General features: G+C 39.4%; 1 protein-coding gene across 3 annotated transcripts in view; it reads right to left on the bottom strand.

Moving 5' to 3' along the window:
* ADD3 (adducin 3) overlaps positions 1–15,079 on the bottom strand; it is a 91,860-nt gene that overhangs the window by 23,386 nt on the left and 53,395 nt on the right. For 2 of the 3 annotated variants that reach the window (XM_053949163.1, XM_053949165.1), the window contains exon 3: positions 821–1,044. In XM_053949163.1, the coding sequence (XP_053805138.1) occupies positions 821–1,015 (195 nt within the window). In that variant the 5' untranslated portion in view covers positions 1,016–1,044. Of the gene's footprint in view, positions 1–820; positions 1,045–5,452; positions 5,567–15,079 lie in introns of those variants that run through there. The other variant, XM_053949164.1, reaches the window with a different exon arrangement.

Consider the following 15,079-nt stretch of genomic DNA (forward strand, 5'->3'; position numbering starts at 1 on the left):
AAAGCTTCAAAAAAAATTACAGAAGCACCCCAATTTACAAAGGAGCTGAAGATAGAAAGATCTGTAAAGCTGCTTAGCCCCTTCCCAGTCCCATTATCCTCAATAGTCACATTACACATGGATACCCCTAAAGGATCATTCCACAGGCCTTACTCACTCCCTATGGCTTCCAAATACTCAAGGCAACAGCATTACTTTCCAATGTATTCATCAGGTTAAACTCAAAGAATATAGGTATTAAAATATAAATTAAAACTACTACAAACGTGGTTCAATGGATTGAATAGTTTTATATGTAGTCTACACAAGTACTGAATTTACACAACCAGTAGATGAGCACTCATATGGCTAAGTAGGGGTATGATCACCCTCAAGGACATAAAATGAACATAGTCAAGCTTTTAAATAAACTTAACCCAATTATAAATGTTAATTAAAACATTCTTGATGCAAATGATAGATTAATATTCAAGCCCAGAAAGCAGAACACCACGTAATGCCCTAATTTGTTCCTATTTGACCAGTGACTCCTTCACTCTCTTCCTCCTCCCTAAGTTTTAATTAGGAACCCTGCAGCCAGCCACATCTTTCTGTAACAATGCAATGAACCATAAGAATATAGAAGTATCAGGAGAAAAAACAACACAATAAAAGGCTGCATGTCCACCATGCACCATGCACAAAACACCACACCAACAAAATGCTGGATAATCTGTTTAGTGGCTTTTCTTAGAAGATGGTCCAGAGATATTCTAGCTATGACACAGATTTTTTTTTTTATAACACCCTTTCCTTTTTACTCCCCATTAGTGGCACTCACAGGGCTCTGCAGTATCTGGGTGACCCTCTTCCTCTGCTCCATCATATTGAAGTCCTGTCTGAGGTCAGGGGACATGTTTCTCTCCCGGATGTACTCCGGGTCATTCTCATTGATGCGATCGAAGTACCGCTCTTTGTGAGGCATCGTGGCGGGGGGAGGAGTAGTGATCACCACCTGGCTGCCATCAGCACTCATGCTTCAACACTGTGCAGGGAATGCTTCCCCTGAAACAAAAGGAAAACAGGCAAAAATGTTCGTTCAAAGGAGGGCAGTGCACGGAACTTCCAAGTCTGGACATAACTAATGTCCCTTTGCATCTCTGCAGATCATCTAAAATGAAAGGAGAACAAGTGAGTAACTATCACAAACAGAAAATTTAGGAAAGATTCTAGAAAAATGGTTAAAAAACATTAGTAAGTTCTCTGACAGTGCACAATTATCTTTATTTGAGGTAAAATAAAAAACAAAAAGCACACAATTAGGAGTGACATTTGAAATGACCATTGTACATTTTATGACAAACTTTCCTCTGTAATTTTACACTACACTTACCACCTTCCCAAGGTTTTTATACAGCTCTCCTTCCTGAGCTGTTCAAGCAAACACCCAGAAGAGAAGGCCTGCTTAATATCTGCTCAGAGCTCATCTCCCAGCTTGAATGAAGAAATTCATCAATTACAGCATTTTCAAAGCATCTCATAACTGCAGCTTAAAGACAAGACTTCAGGACACTTAAAGACCACCAGGGAATTTCCACTGAGCTCCAGCTGGTGCGTGATCTTTCACGAAACACTTGGAGACATTGAGGGAACTGCAGAGGTTGTATGTTGGCTTACACAGCATTGAGGCCACAGCCATGGCAAACAGCTGAGCTTTAGCTTTTCTCCTTTTGTGTGCAATTGTATGCAAAGATTCTCACTGAGGCTCCTTTTACATTAGGGAAAAAAAAAAAAACAAAACAAAAAAACCCAACCAAACAAACAACAAAAATACTTTCATGTCTTGGTAGAAAGCTTAAAAATCTCATTAAAAATACTGATAAGCATTTGTAAACACAAACAGAACTGGATCAAAAGGAAATAAGCAGACACCTGAATTTTCATACAAAGAATCAGGCTCAAAAGCACACTCAGGAACACCATTCTTCAAAAGCTACTGAAGAGGGACACTTTCTCAGGTTTGAGGAACAAAGAGAAGCAGGATTTGAAGGACGAGATAAGTGTATTATGAAAATACGTTTCAACATGCAAATATCTAAAGTCAATAATACATTTAATATAAAAATATTTGCATGAAAAAATATTTGGTATGTAAATTCCCATCTTCAGAGGAAAAAAGCCCAAGTCAAGCAGTGTTCAACAGCATGGTTTGACATTCTGGTATCAGTGGATCAAAGTGTCCTTACTCTGTGGCACAGTTCACACATCCCTGGTTTGTGTCACTGCATTTACCTTTTGGGGTATTCTGTCAACAGTGAGCCAACGGGAGCATCCAAACTGCCTCCACTGTAATCTCACATATTTCCCAGGTGAAACAGTGGGAAGCCCTGTCAAAACCAGCTTCAGCAGCCCAAGCCCTCCTCCTCCTGCCTGCAGCAAATCCTTTCAGTCCTTTTAACACCCTCTGCTGCTCAGCCACACCATGACCCAGGCTGGCAGGAGGATGCAAACTGGTTTTCAGCCAGTTTCTCACACTGATTCCCAAACGGCTTTGGTGACAGTGCAAGGGACAGCACAAGGATGAAATCCTGGGGCACTGCAGCCCTGTAACCAAGTATGAAACTCCAGACAGAAACCACTGACAGAGCTGGGAAAGCATTAGCAGGTAAGAGCCAACTATGTCTATGACTTTCTTGTATATTACATATTATGATAAAATTTGGGATTGAGATAAAACACAACAGTTCCTACAGGTTTAATTGGTTTTGTTCCTCCTGCCATTTTTTCTCCCACAAAGACAGAGAAAAAGAAAACCTCATCTGGGATGCAACATTATCCAGCTGCACACACAGAGCTCCCAGGAGGTACCTGGCATGCTGGATGAACATACCATGTTCTGGGATGTATAATTCACATCCTGGAGACAAGCTCCATGAACTCTGATGGCTTCATTCCAGAGGCTGGGGAAACACATTGGTGAGTTTTGCATGTGCTGCTCAGGTGCAGTAGGAGTTCATTCAGCATTTGCTGACTGACCTCTGGAAAGCCTGGGATGTGTGATCAGTTTGCAGATGCTGGGGAGAAAACGGGGTTTGCTTCAAGGAAGTGAGAGTTTGGGAAAAATCTGGTAGAAGTATGAAAGGAGCTTAAGTTTTTCTAAAGAATTAACTCTTGGGGTGGTGTCTAGGGATCTGACCACCACTCAGCTTAGGAAAAATAGCCTTAAAAATGTAACTGTGTATTATGTCTGTGCTCCACCGCCCTATGTGTACCTTGCCATTCCCCCTGCCCAAAATGGTGAGGTTTAAGAAGAAAAAGAAAAAAAAAACACCAGGAGAAAACATAAGACCGTGAGATCAGTGGCTACATGCCACAAGGCATGAAAAGCTCAAGACCAGACCTGTCAGCCTTCACTGTTCTCCATCTGTGTTGGGATAAGAACCTCCATCTGAGCCAGAACAGACACCTTCCATCACCTGCAGGTAACTAAAAGCAGTCTAGAAATGCAGATAGCAAGAACCTTGCTTGAACTGGTGACCAGCTGTGACTCTTGCTCTTTTCCTCCTTTCCTGGAGTTGTCTTATCTGACCATTTATTTCCCTAAAACCTGAACTGTTAACCCCAAGTAGGAGACTTGCTCAGCTGCTGATCGACTCAGTTGGCTGGATCAACTACATGCATGTCTGAACTTCAAAACACATGTATTGTTATTATTATTATAGGCTTATAGGACATAATTAGTTCAAGTCCATTACTTTACAATTCATTCTTACAGTGACAGAAAAGCCCATTCATCTGTAAAAATGGCACAAATGTGACTGGTAATACCCAAAATCCACGAAAGAGATTTTTCTAATTGCCTTGGACTTTAGTTTTTCCTCTTTCCTTTCAGCCTGGTTTGTTACCTCTAGCCATTAAGATTACAACACTGAAGTCCTTGTAGTACAAAACCCCTCCATTACTGAACATAATATGGGTGTTGGGTCCAGTTGTTCTTATTAGGTCTGGTTCAATGACCACTCTGTTGGTCCCAGGCTGACTCTCATATAACCCCTACTGTTTCCTGGAAAATTTTCAAACAAATCAACCATTCTTTTATTATTTATTTGCATCTTCAACTGAATTTTTTCTTTTTTTAAGAAAGAGGATATTTGTTTAAAATGCTGTCAGCTTTAGGGGACCAAAAAATTAGTATCTCCTTCTCAGCATAGAACCAGCAATAAGACAAAAGTATTTACAGGAAATCCAGATATTAACATCTATTAATTGTGATAGAGGATCCTCTCCCCCACTTTTTTTTTTTTTAATTGTGTGTGTGTGATACTTGTACCTAGAGATACTTGCTTTGCTGCAAGGGTACTTTTGGCTTCCACCCCCTCCAATGCTGTTTATGAATTAAAGAAAGTGAGGTACCACCTTCCTGAACAGTACTAGCCAACATTTTTTATGCATGCTCCAGAGTGGTAGCAGAGACTGAGGCACAGGTTTAAATGAGAGACCCTAATAGCAACAAGACACTACATCTAGATTGGTCAGAACAGAGAAACATACACAGAGAAATCAAAAATAAATTCAGATTTGATTATATCCTGGTGAAAGCCATCACTCTTGGTCTGCTGATGCACACATTTTGATCTAACATGCACATGCTGACACGCTAAAAAGAGATTCCAAATTAAAGAAGAGCAGTTTTCCCACACTTGGTTCAGCTGCTCCAATGAGCGGCCTAACTAAGAACTGAAATTCAGAATGGATAAAATTTTGTTACACAGAATCCTCATCTCTGCCGAAAATACTTTTAAGGACCTGTAATACAAAAAGGCTCACAAGATCTTGCTACAAGTAACTTGTTAATCTAACACCATTTCCCGGCCTAGCTCTGCCCTCCTGGTTCATGCTGAACTGAATTCTGATACAAAAGAAAACAGGTCGTGTCCTCCGGTGCTTTGATGCCTTATATAGCTCATGGGCTTGGCTTCCATATCCTGTTCTGAATTTTATACCCCTAACTGGGCTACTGAGAGAAAGTAGAACATACCCCCTCTGTCAGGAAGCTGTTTATCTCTCTGCTTAGGAGTAAGTCTTATTTAATGAAAGCTTCATTTTTTTTCCATGAACTTGGAACTGTTGATTTTGTGTTGCAACATTACATCCTGAGCATCCCCATCTGACACTTTCTAAAATCTAAGTAATCTCCTGCGTTGCTTTTGTTGCAATAACTATTTTCAATGTCAAATCACAAAAACAGCTCAAAAATGAGGTAAGAGAAACAAGAAGTACTAAAGTAAAAAAAAGTGCAGGAAACCAAATGCGAGGAAAATTTATATTGAGAAAGAACCCCCCAGAAAGCACTGATTGATATATTTATATCTTTCATAATGTACTGAATGTATATAAAAATAAATACCATCAGACAGAATAACAGAAAAGGGACCAAATTATTAGATCACCTAGCAACAGAACATTAACCTACCTTTTACGCTGATCTTTTCTGGCTGGTTTCAGACATCTCCATTTTCTCTATGCAGTGCAATCCATCTTACTGAGAGTTCCCAGCACTGCAAGCCAGCAGTGTGTGCACAGCATCATTAACTGCTGTGACTGATTTGGGGTCTGAGCACTCGGGCTGGGCTACCCCGCATCGGAGCAGTTCCTCTCAGGAGCACGTTGAGCTGTTCTGCTCCTGCGATTTCTCGCCTGCTTGTTTTTAAGGAACAGCCTGCTCTCTCTCCCCCCACCCCCCTCCAATATCTTGTCTGCCAGGAGACTTGTTGGAAGCAAACTGGGTGTCTCTTGATCTCAGTTCCAGCCTCCCTATGAAACAGGTTCCAGTCTGAATCAAAGACTTGGCTTTAGCAAACACCGTCAGCTACGTACGTCAGCTGGCAGCAGCACACACACTTCAGGAATATGGGGGAATGGTGCAGAGGGAAGGGGAAATATGTAGGAGAATATGGACTGAGAAGAGGGTCACCAATGTTATTTTCCGGCAGTAGAAAGTTAACTGTTCATCCTCCCTCCTACATATTTCAGTAATGACACAGAAATGAATAATTGCAACTCTTTCAAGGAAAAAAAAAAATTGGGAAAGCACCTCAAAATTAAATTAATTCTGAAATTCATCTGATGCGGACATCAAATACCATAAATATCTGAGTTGAAAGATTTTCTTTTTTTCTTTTCTTTTTTTTTAATATTATAATGGATTTGGGATTTTCTTACTTTACACTCTGTTCAGGTGAGTAAGATATGTGCTCAGATGCTAGTATTTCCTAAACTCAATTTGTGGAACTGGAAATAACTAAATAGATAGCATTTGTTCAAAATTTTATGAACTGATTTTACTAATTTACAGAAATTCCTTACACTAGTACGCAAGCCAAACTACACCCTTAAACTGATGCTAATTAATTTGCATTTAAAAATAGTCATATCTCCTCCAAGCCTGCCCAGCCATTCAATCTTTTTTCCTTCTATCACATCTTCAGATTCATACCAGCAAATGCTTGTAAGCATTTTTTTAAGTTGATTTGATGTTGTTTTTTTTTTTTTTAATGGATTAATTTTCAGCTGTATCAGTTACCCTGCCAGTTAACTGCACATCTGCACAAATGTTTGTTCTGAAATAAAGATAATGATGATACAGTAGTGTCAAACACCATTTCTTCCAGTAGCAATGCAGCCATAAACAATTTGTCCTACTACAGCCCAAAATGGTTACTAATCAAATAGTCTGATCCAGCACTGCATATTTAAGTCCCTCTGCTTTTAAACAGAACAAGCTAATAAAATTATCATCTCTTTTCAGACACCACATCAAAGAGACTGTATGGCAGCAAGATATATTTTTTCCTAAGAAATAAGAACTTGAGTGCATTTGAACCTTGTTTTGTGTTGCCGTGTTAAATCTAAAGCATTTTTTTCCCAGTTACATTGTGCAATGTTAAAGTCAACACAAATAGTCAAGCTGTGCAACTCACACTTTACTCAGTGTAAACTGGAACTGAGCCAAACACACTTTATTGTCAAGAAGTGGGAACTTAGTGGGTTGCTGACACAGAACATGAGAATTTGAGGCCTGTAGCTTTACCTTTAACTGCAGGGGTGATGTTTTTTCTCTGTTATGTTCCTTATAATGCACTCAGCCTGTAGCAGGTGCAGTCTGCACCTCCACATTTGCAGCCCAGCCTGCCAACATTTTTCAGCACAAGTGGGGAAAAAACTTCCGGAGCCCAGAATGCTGGTTTGATGTATCCAATATGCTCTACCACATGGCCATAAATGCTATTTGCATGTGTGGAGTCTCATAAATGAACTTGCATGCTTAACCCTGTAGACCCAAACTATTTTCTTCACTGCTGCATGAGCTTTTCATGTAAAAAAAAGGGAGGGAACCCTTGATAAGCAAGTTATCCAGTCACCCTTTTTTGAGAGTCAGTATGATAAAAGACAAAACCAGTCTCAAGAGCAAAACCCTGGGAGTTCAGATCCAAGGTCCACCCTGCCCACTGTGGAACGTCTTGTGCCAAGGAAAGGCAGTACATAACCGGGACGTTGCCATTGCTGCATCGTGTGACACCTGAGCAGCCAGCAGTGTAATGGTTTCCTTGCTCTGCTCCATGAAATGTTTTCTTGTTTTACATGAAAACTGTTAAGATTGTGCAGACAATATGAACATCTTGAGATTATGATGTTCTGTACACAAAACATGCAAGTCAGAACAAATCCAGCCACACAACCAAACTAGTTACAGAAAAGTAGCAGAGGGGGGATATAGAGTTTGTTGGTGAAACAATTCAAGGTTGACAATGAAAAGCACTTTATTTTTAAAGACTCACCCCTGCTTACCTACATAATCACTTGTACTTAAGTCACCTAAAAATATTTCATGAGTTAGTAGACAACAGAGAGCTAAATTAAAAGATTACATTCTGGTAGCACTTATCCGTATTAAGCTGTGAAAGTAGGCACACACACATAGCCCACACACAGAGACAATGCCTGAACAATGTCCCTGTGTCACCTGAAAAACATGAAACCTGGGTTCCTCCACAGTATAAAATAAGAACTTCTCTGTGAAAAGAAAACTTAACTGGAAAAGCTGATTGCAGTCACAGCCTTCCATATTTTGCTACACTGCCTCTCCCTCTCTTGCAAAGTCTCCAGCTTCCTCTGGTGACTTTTTTATTGGCTGTCCCTGACCTGCACAGATGTAGGGGAAAACAATTCTACTTTACATACAGATCTACATAAGGTTATGGAGTAGAAGAAATAAATCTATTATGTAAATACTTTTTTTGAAATCCATTGATTCACATCAACCTGGATAGAGCCATTTGGAGTAACAAGGACTACTCCAAGCAACCTGCAGGAACTCTCCTAGGTCACTGTTACAATGTGTGACATCGAAGAGCAAGGAAACCTCTTATCAATCCCAGGGCACATGAAAAGCCTTGGTGATTTATGGCAGTTTGATTATGCTGAGAAACACCATGGCCAAAGCAGCTGCCTCCTGGGTTTGCTGGAGGGTCAGAGGCTGCAATAGTGGGCAATCCAGATGATCGACAGAGGCAACTGCTGGATTTTACAAATATTTACACCAACAACTGATCTTGTGTATGGTAGCACAAAGCCAAACCTTTTTATAACCCAAACCCCTGGAGTTCCTCTCTCTTCACATCAAATCCTGACCTTTAGCACCACTGACAGCTCAGAGTAGACCCCATTGAAGACCACCACCATGCACTGACCATATGGAATTGCAGCTCAACGCGCTCCATAACTCACAAGTGAGCACTGGGAAACCTGGCCAACAGCTAATCTCAGTAGGACAACTGTAACTGGAAACTTGAGGAAAAGATGAAACTGTGCCAGGTCTTCGATCATACAGTCTGCAGGACAAATTGTATCTTTATTAATATTATGCACCACACCCTGTACAACTCTCCCCAGTTGATCTTGGGATCTCTGAATCACTCTGCCATAAATTTTATATGAAGTACAATAACATAAGTCACATGAATACAATAATATCAGCTTGACCATGTCAAAATTAACTGGCTAGCCTCTCAAAAAAGGAATTTTAACCTTTTTTCTGACTTATACATCATTCTCACATTAAACAGAAAACAAGACCATTTCAAAAAGCTGATTTATGATAGGTACAGTTAAAACTCAAAATATTTTAGATAAAACAAGACAACTACATATATTGATTTCACATAAGAAGAGGCTTAGTGGAAATGTTATGGTTGTCTTAAGGTTTTTAACTATAATTACTACAAATAGTAATTTTAGGGATTGATGAAAGTGTGAGACAAATTATGCCAGCCAAGTGCAGGCCTGACTGTAGAGCAGGCACATTGCCACTGACCGGCCATGAACAAGGGAAAAAACCTTAGGCATTGTGAGAAAAGAGCTATCCCTTTACTCTAGCAAATACCTAAAAAAGACAAGCTCAAATTGAGGTGTAGAGGGAAAGCTCTGTTAATAGGACTAACAGCTTATATCAGCCATGAGATGGCACAAGGGACAAAAAACTGTAAATCACTATTCACAGATAATGCTGAGAGTTTCTTTTCTCACCCCATTCAAGGCTCCAAGACTTTCTTTTTTCTCCATTACCAAAATTAGTCTTGCTTTAGCATATGAGACATTTTCCCCCCTCCTTGGTCCATTTACAAACAAATGTTTGTGACTGTCAAAACATAACAAGGGAGAAGTTAACAAACACACAGAATTTGATGGAGGTTATAGTTGCATCCCTAATACTTACAAAATTATCATCTTCAGAGGATTTAAGTTACACATACCTTATGCTACAATTTTTCATGTTTTTCTGGCTGCCTTGAGGCAATCCTGCCCCTCCCAGTGCACATGTTTCATTCCCCCACCTCTGAAAATACCATTCCCTAATTGTGCTAAGCACATCTCTCCATGAAGCTTGAGTCTACAGTGGTTACACAAAGGCATCAGGGTTAAAAATAATCTGGGGGAGGAGAGCAGGGGAAAGTGTGGAGCAGAGCAGAGTAGGGCCACAAAGACCTGGCTGACCTACTCAAAAGTTCAAAAGGCAACTACTTTATTAGCTGTGTTCACAGCATGTTGCTTTAATTATCCCTTCCCAGGGAAATCCCTAGGATTTACAGTAGTGAGAAACACTTTTTCTGTGTGTAGTCACATGGTTAATATTGTCTTCAGCTTGCTTGAAAATAATTAACCCCCCCAACAAACTACCCAACTAGCATATGCAGAAAGTTTCACATGCATTCAAAGTTTAACCTATACAAATATGCACATCAATCTCAATTGACTTAGCCTGAATTTGACCTCCTTCTTGTCTCTGCCACCTTTTACTCATGGTATTAGGAAAGGAAATTGAATTTAGAGAGCCAAAGGTCATTTACACCTTCAGGAATGGAAAACTATTCCAGTGAATTTCAAGCAAGCCCAGCTGATGGCAGAGGGTCACTTTGGACTTAACTACAGCACTGAACAGAGAAGCAGATGTGCCCAGAGCAGCAGCCAGCACATATCTGAACAAGTGCTGAAGATTTACTAACAAAAGCTTTGGTAAGACAAACAGTGAGGGGTAGGGTGAGTCAGCATCAAGCCCAGTAGTAAGAGCAGTATTTTAAAAGTCAAAGGCAGAATACATAAATATTTCATAATTAGGCTACTATTATTTTCCAGTGCAAGCAAGCAATTATGTACTGTTATCCCATAATTCTCCTCCTCCATCATCACTTGTAAACCCTGGAAAGTTGGATAAAATAAAAGACACTCCATGGCAAACTACTCTGGTATTACAGAGCATGGATGTATCCTGGCATGCTACACAAAATCATAGGGACTTGCACACATCTGTGATTGTTCTTAGAATGGAACACCAGCTGACATTGAACATTTGTCCTAGAGATTCAAACCATCCTCTCTTTTGATCTCAGTTGCATGAAGCATGAATATTTCATATCTAAAGAGGAGATGATCCAATGTACTGAGAACAGAACTTCCCAGCAGCCAAGGTGGTACAAGCAACTACTCACCCCAGACTGCTTCAGAAGACATTCACTTTATACTACAGCATTGTCATGCAAGTGAAGAATGAAGAAAAGCTTCCTGGTTTCTCCTCTAACCAGGGACTTGAAGGAGCTGCAGCACCACTAACTCAGAATTCCAGTTGCAAAGACTCTGTTATAATTTTGAAGGCACGTGCAGCCTTTGATCAGTCACATGCAGCACTAAAGACTCTCCCTCAAATCTTTCTCCAAACAATTCTTTCAATTTTGCCTTCTACTGTTTTTTTTTTTGTTTGTAATTTCAAGAATATTCTGAAGCCAACAAATATATTAGATGGATCTGTCTTCTAGTTAAAACTGAATACTTAAGAGTAATTTTATTTTAATTTCCAAAGCTCATTAGTAAGCCTGGCTTGAAAATGCTATTGGCTTGTTTGCAAATAAACCTGTGTATGTTTATACTGAGTGGAAGTATCTGACATGTTTCCCAGAGGCTGAAGTTCAGACCCTAAAATGTAGAGGCAAATTCTTCTCTCAACTCTAACAATAATAATTAAAAGCAACAAATTTAAAAGTCATTTAGTGATTTTTAGAAAAATGACATTATGTTCTGAGCATTGGTGATGCTTTTTCTTTCCTCAGTATTTGAATAACTGATGAAAATGATCCTAGGTAAACAGCATTTCACCTTATACCATAAGAAAATTATTAATGATACAAAAAAATGTCTGAGGCTACAGAGATTACATTTGCTTGAAGAATAAAGGTAAGTAACCTCTTTTCTAGGTCTTTCAGCTTTTTTTTTTTCCCCACTTTTGTGCTGGGTGCTTTGAGGTTTTTTTAATAACCATCTGTAAAAACCGAACACTGTTCAAAGAATTAAAGATCTCCATGCAAGAACATGCCCAGAAAATACCACAAAACTTGATTAATACAGTGCTGAATAATAGGTGATTAGATGCTTGCCAAGGGCTCCTTCATGACAGCTCTCACAGACGTGCTGGAATGCTGTGGAGGACAGCACTGACCCAGGGCAGGGCAACCAGAGCTCTGCCTTAACCACAGTGGGGATGAGGAGGAACCACATCCTTTTTTTGGAACTCATTTCTTAATCCAAAGAGGAAAAAAGGAATCTGCAGGACTGATCTGGTCTCAGGAGTTTGATCTCAAAGGTTTCTGGAAGAATAGGAGTGGGTGCTGCTTTTAGAGTTGGGCAGTATTTAAATTTTTTTTTTCCTGTAAGATGTGTTCCTCTAACTTGCTAATTTATTGCATTATTTTGGGCAGGGAGATAGCTGGATTTCTACTTTTATTTTAATTCCTGAATGATGCTTCCAGCGTGCATTGAAACAAGAATGTAACATACCATTTGGGGGTTGATGTAGGTTTATAATTTTGTTCTTTTTAATTCTCTGGCAAATTGCTAAGGAATTTTGATTTTGGCCTGCCTCATCAGTACATGTTCTCTCTCTGTGATAAATTATCAAAGCTAATCAAAGTTTGTACTGCAAAGCAGTCAGTATGATGTGATGAAAGCATGCAAAGTTTTGTGTTATATGAACAGACTTTTTCTTGAGACTTCTGGCTTCAAACTCAAGAAAGTGGAATTCATAATGAGAAACACTCCTACCTGGCACACAACCCCCATCCCTCAGAGAGTGCAATTATACAATTATGCTGGATGAAACTTGAAGAGAGGTTTTCATTACATCTATCCTGTGTTCATTTTCATGTCATATTCAACATGTTTGTAATTGTGTGATACTGGACTGGGAGACCAGTGGTTTCTGGAAGACTAAAATGGATAGTTTATTTTTTTAAGTTATTTCTAACTGCCACATTCACGAGGCACTGGATATGAAGCCTTTAATAATTATATATCTGATATATAAATAGCAAAACATGAGAAATAAGTAAACAAACAAAGCTATCCCTTCCTGGCCACTCCTGGCATGGTGCAGCAGGTTGTGGGCATACTTGGCTGTCCAAAAGTAAATCAGCAGCCATCCTGAGCTAACAGCACATTCCACCTATTCATTCTCTGTTAGAAACTGTCTCCTACAACAATAAGTTCTCCAAGTTGGCTGTTCCATTCTTGTATCCACAAAAAGTAAGTGCTGCCTTCTGTAATTATGACAGCACTTTCACAAGTTCAGAAACACAAAGCCTTAATGTTACTTGTCTATTTAAGATTGTAATATTTTATACACCTAAAAGGTTTCTGCCCCTTTTTCAGGAAAGTATGTTTTAGTCTTTAAAACTGAGAATTTAAATAATCCTTTATTCTGCAAGATTAACTTGGGATCAAGTTCAGTTAATTATCTACACTTAACCTGGACTTTTAGTCAGCGCTCTATAATCAGATGGACTGAGCAACTTGTACTTCAAGTACTGAGGATGCTACTCAGCATCAACACCTTTAATCAGATATCAGTTTCTGTAAAGCAAAAGCAAATGATGTTTTTACCTTTGTACCAAGTTTAGCTTAAAGTAAGCAATAGGTTCAAAGGTTAAGTGTCAGGAATGAATACATGCATGGTGTGATCAGGTAAGATCTCATTTTCATAGAGCAGCAGGTGAACAAGCAGTACCTGGACCTCTCTCTGACCTGCAGCTAAGCCCAGACACAGATTCAGTCATTTAAAATAACCTTCCATGATAATTAAGCTGAAGTTATGAAGAAGCATAATTTTGCAAACATGGACTATCAAAGGGGAACTTGTATATAGAAGAGTCAATAATTTTCTTTCTTCTTAATAAGTAGTGTTTGTGCCCATGGTGGGAATACTTCTGAAACATGAACAAAACAATAGGTATGTTTGGAAATTTAAATTCTTAGGTTAAATTTAAAAACAGCATGAACCCTCATAGCATACTAAAGGCTAGCCAGTGTTGAAACTAGTATCTATAAATAGCATAAGTTCATTGTTCTGAGAGGAGACCAGCATTCAAAATTCTCCAAGTGCCAATGAGCAATGACCCGAGTTAGTTCTACCTGAGCAATAAAAGCATTCAACAAAAATGAGAAATGTACTAGTACGGCTTGAATTTTTTTCGTGCCCTCTTCTTCCATTTCCAATTGCATCATTACCACTAACAGAAAGGTAAGTCAATTCAAATAATGACACTCAAGTGATCCCATGTAAAAGAAAAAAAAAAAAAAAAAAAAAAAAAACCAACAAAAAAACCCCAAAAAAAAAACCACCACCACATTTTCATTGTTATTCTTGCATCTCATCTGACCTCCTCAGTACAACCACAAAAAAGACAAGGGTGGTGTGGGGGAAGGAGGAAAAACAAAAGACCAAACCAAAAATCTGAACAAATTGCTGCACAGGCTCAGACTATCAGTTAAGAAATATAGCTGCTCTGGAACATTTAAAAAGAATACAAAAGGGCCTCTACAATACTATAACCTTTGCCTCTGTCTGCCAGCATCACAGTTTACACGGTTTCCATGGAAACCCTCTGCAAACATATGAATGTGCTTGTTGCGTTAGATGTCGAACAGAAAATCCTTTGTGGCAACTCTGGAGGGCCATGGCCAGTGCCAACCTCCCAGTGGAATAATGCCCTTCACTATGCCTTGCCCAGCAGGCTCATGACACACTTGCTCACATGGTACAGCTGCTGCCACCACTTGTTTTTCCCCAACTGATAAGAAAGGGGAAAAAAAAAAAGAAATATGTGCACATCATAACTATTAAATATTTCCTCCCTCATGGAGAGCCCATTTTGCCTTCTTCAAACTGACAGCAAAGTCTTTGGTTCTGGACTCTCAGATGCAATGCAGGAACTGTTCAGTGAGGACTGACTGGGAAGCTTCCAGCAGGCTTCTACTCAGGGCATTGGGAATACATTTGCATATTGAGTAGATAGCTACCCAGGAAGGGGATGCCACAATTCTTTATTATTATGTGCTTTGAGAGAAACACGTTAAAAAATACACATAAAATTTCAGCATGCAATAGGTACACCAGTCCAGAAGATAAAACTAGTTTCATCACCTTGTTATTTCTCATAATGAAAAGACTAACTGACCTACAAATAACTCACTGGATGGGCTCCTCTTTCAACCCTGG

This window comes from Vidua chalybeata, chromosome 8, assembly GCF_026979565.1.
Source record: "Vidua chalybeata isolate OUT-0048 chromosome 8, bVidCha1 merged haplotype, whole genome shotgun sequence".
NCBI lineage: Eukaryota > Metazoa > Chordata > Aves > Passeriformes > Viduidae > Vidua > Vidua chalybeata.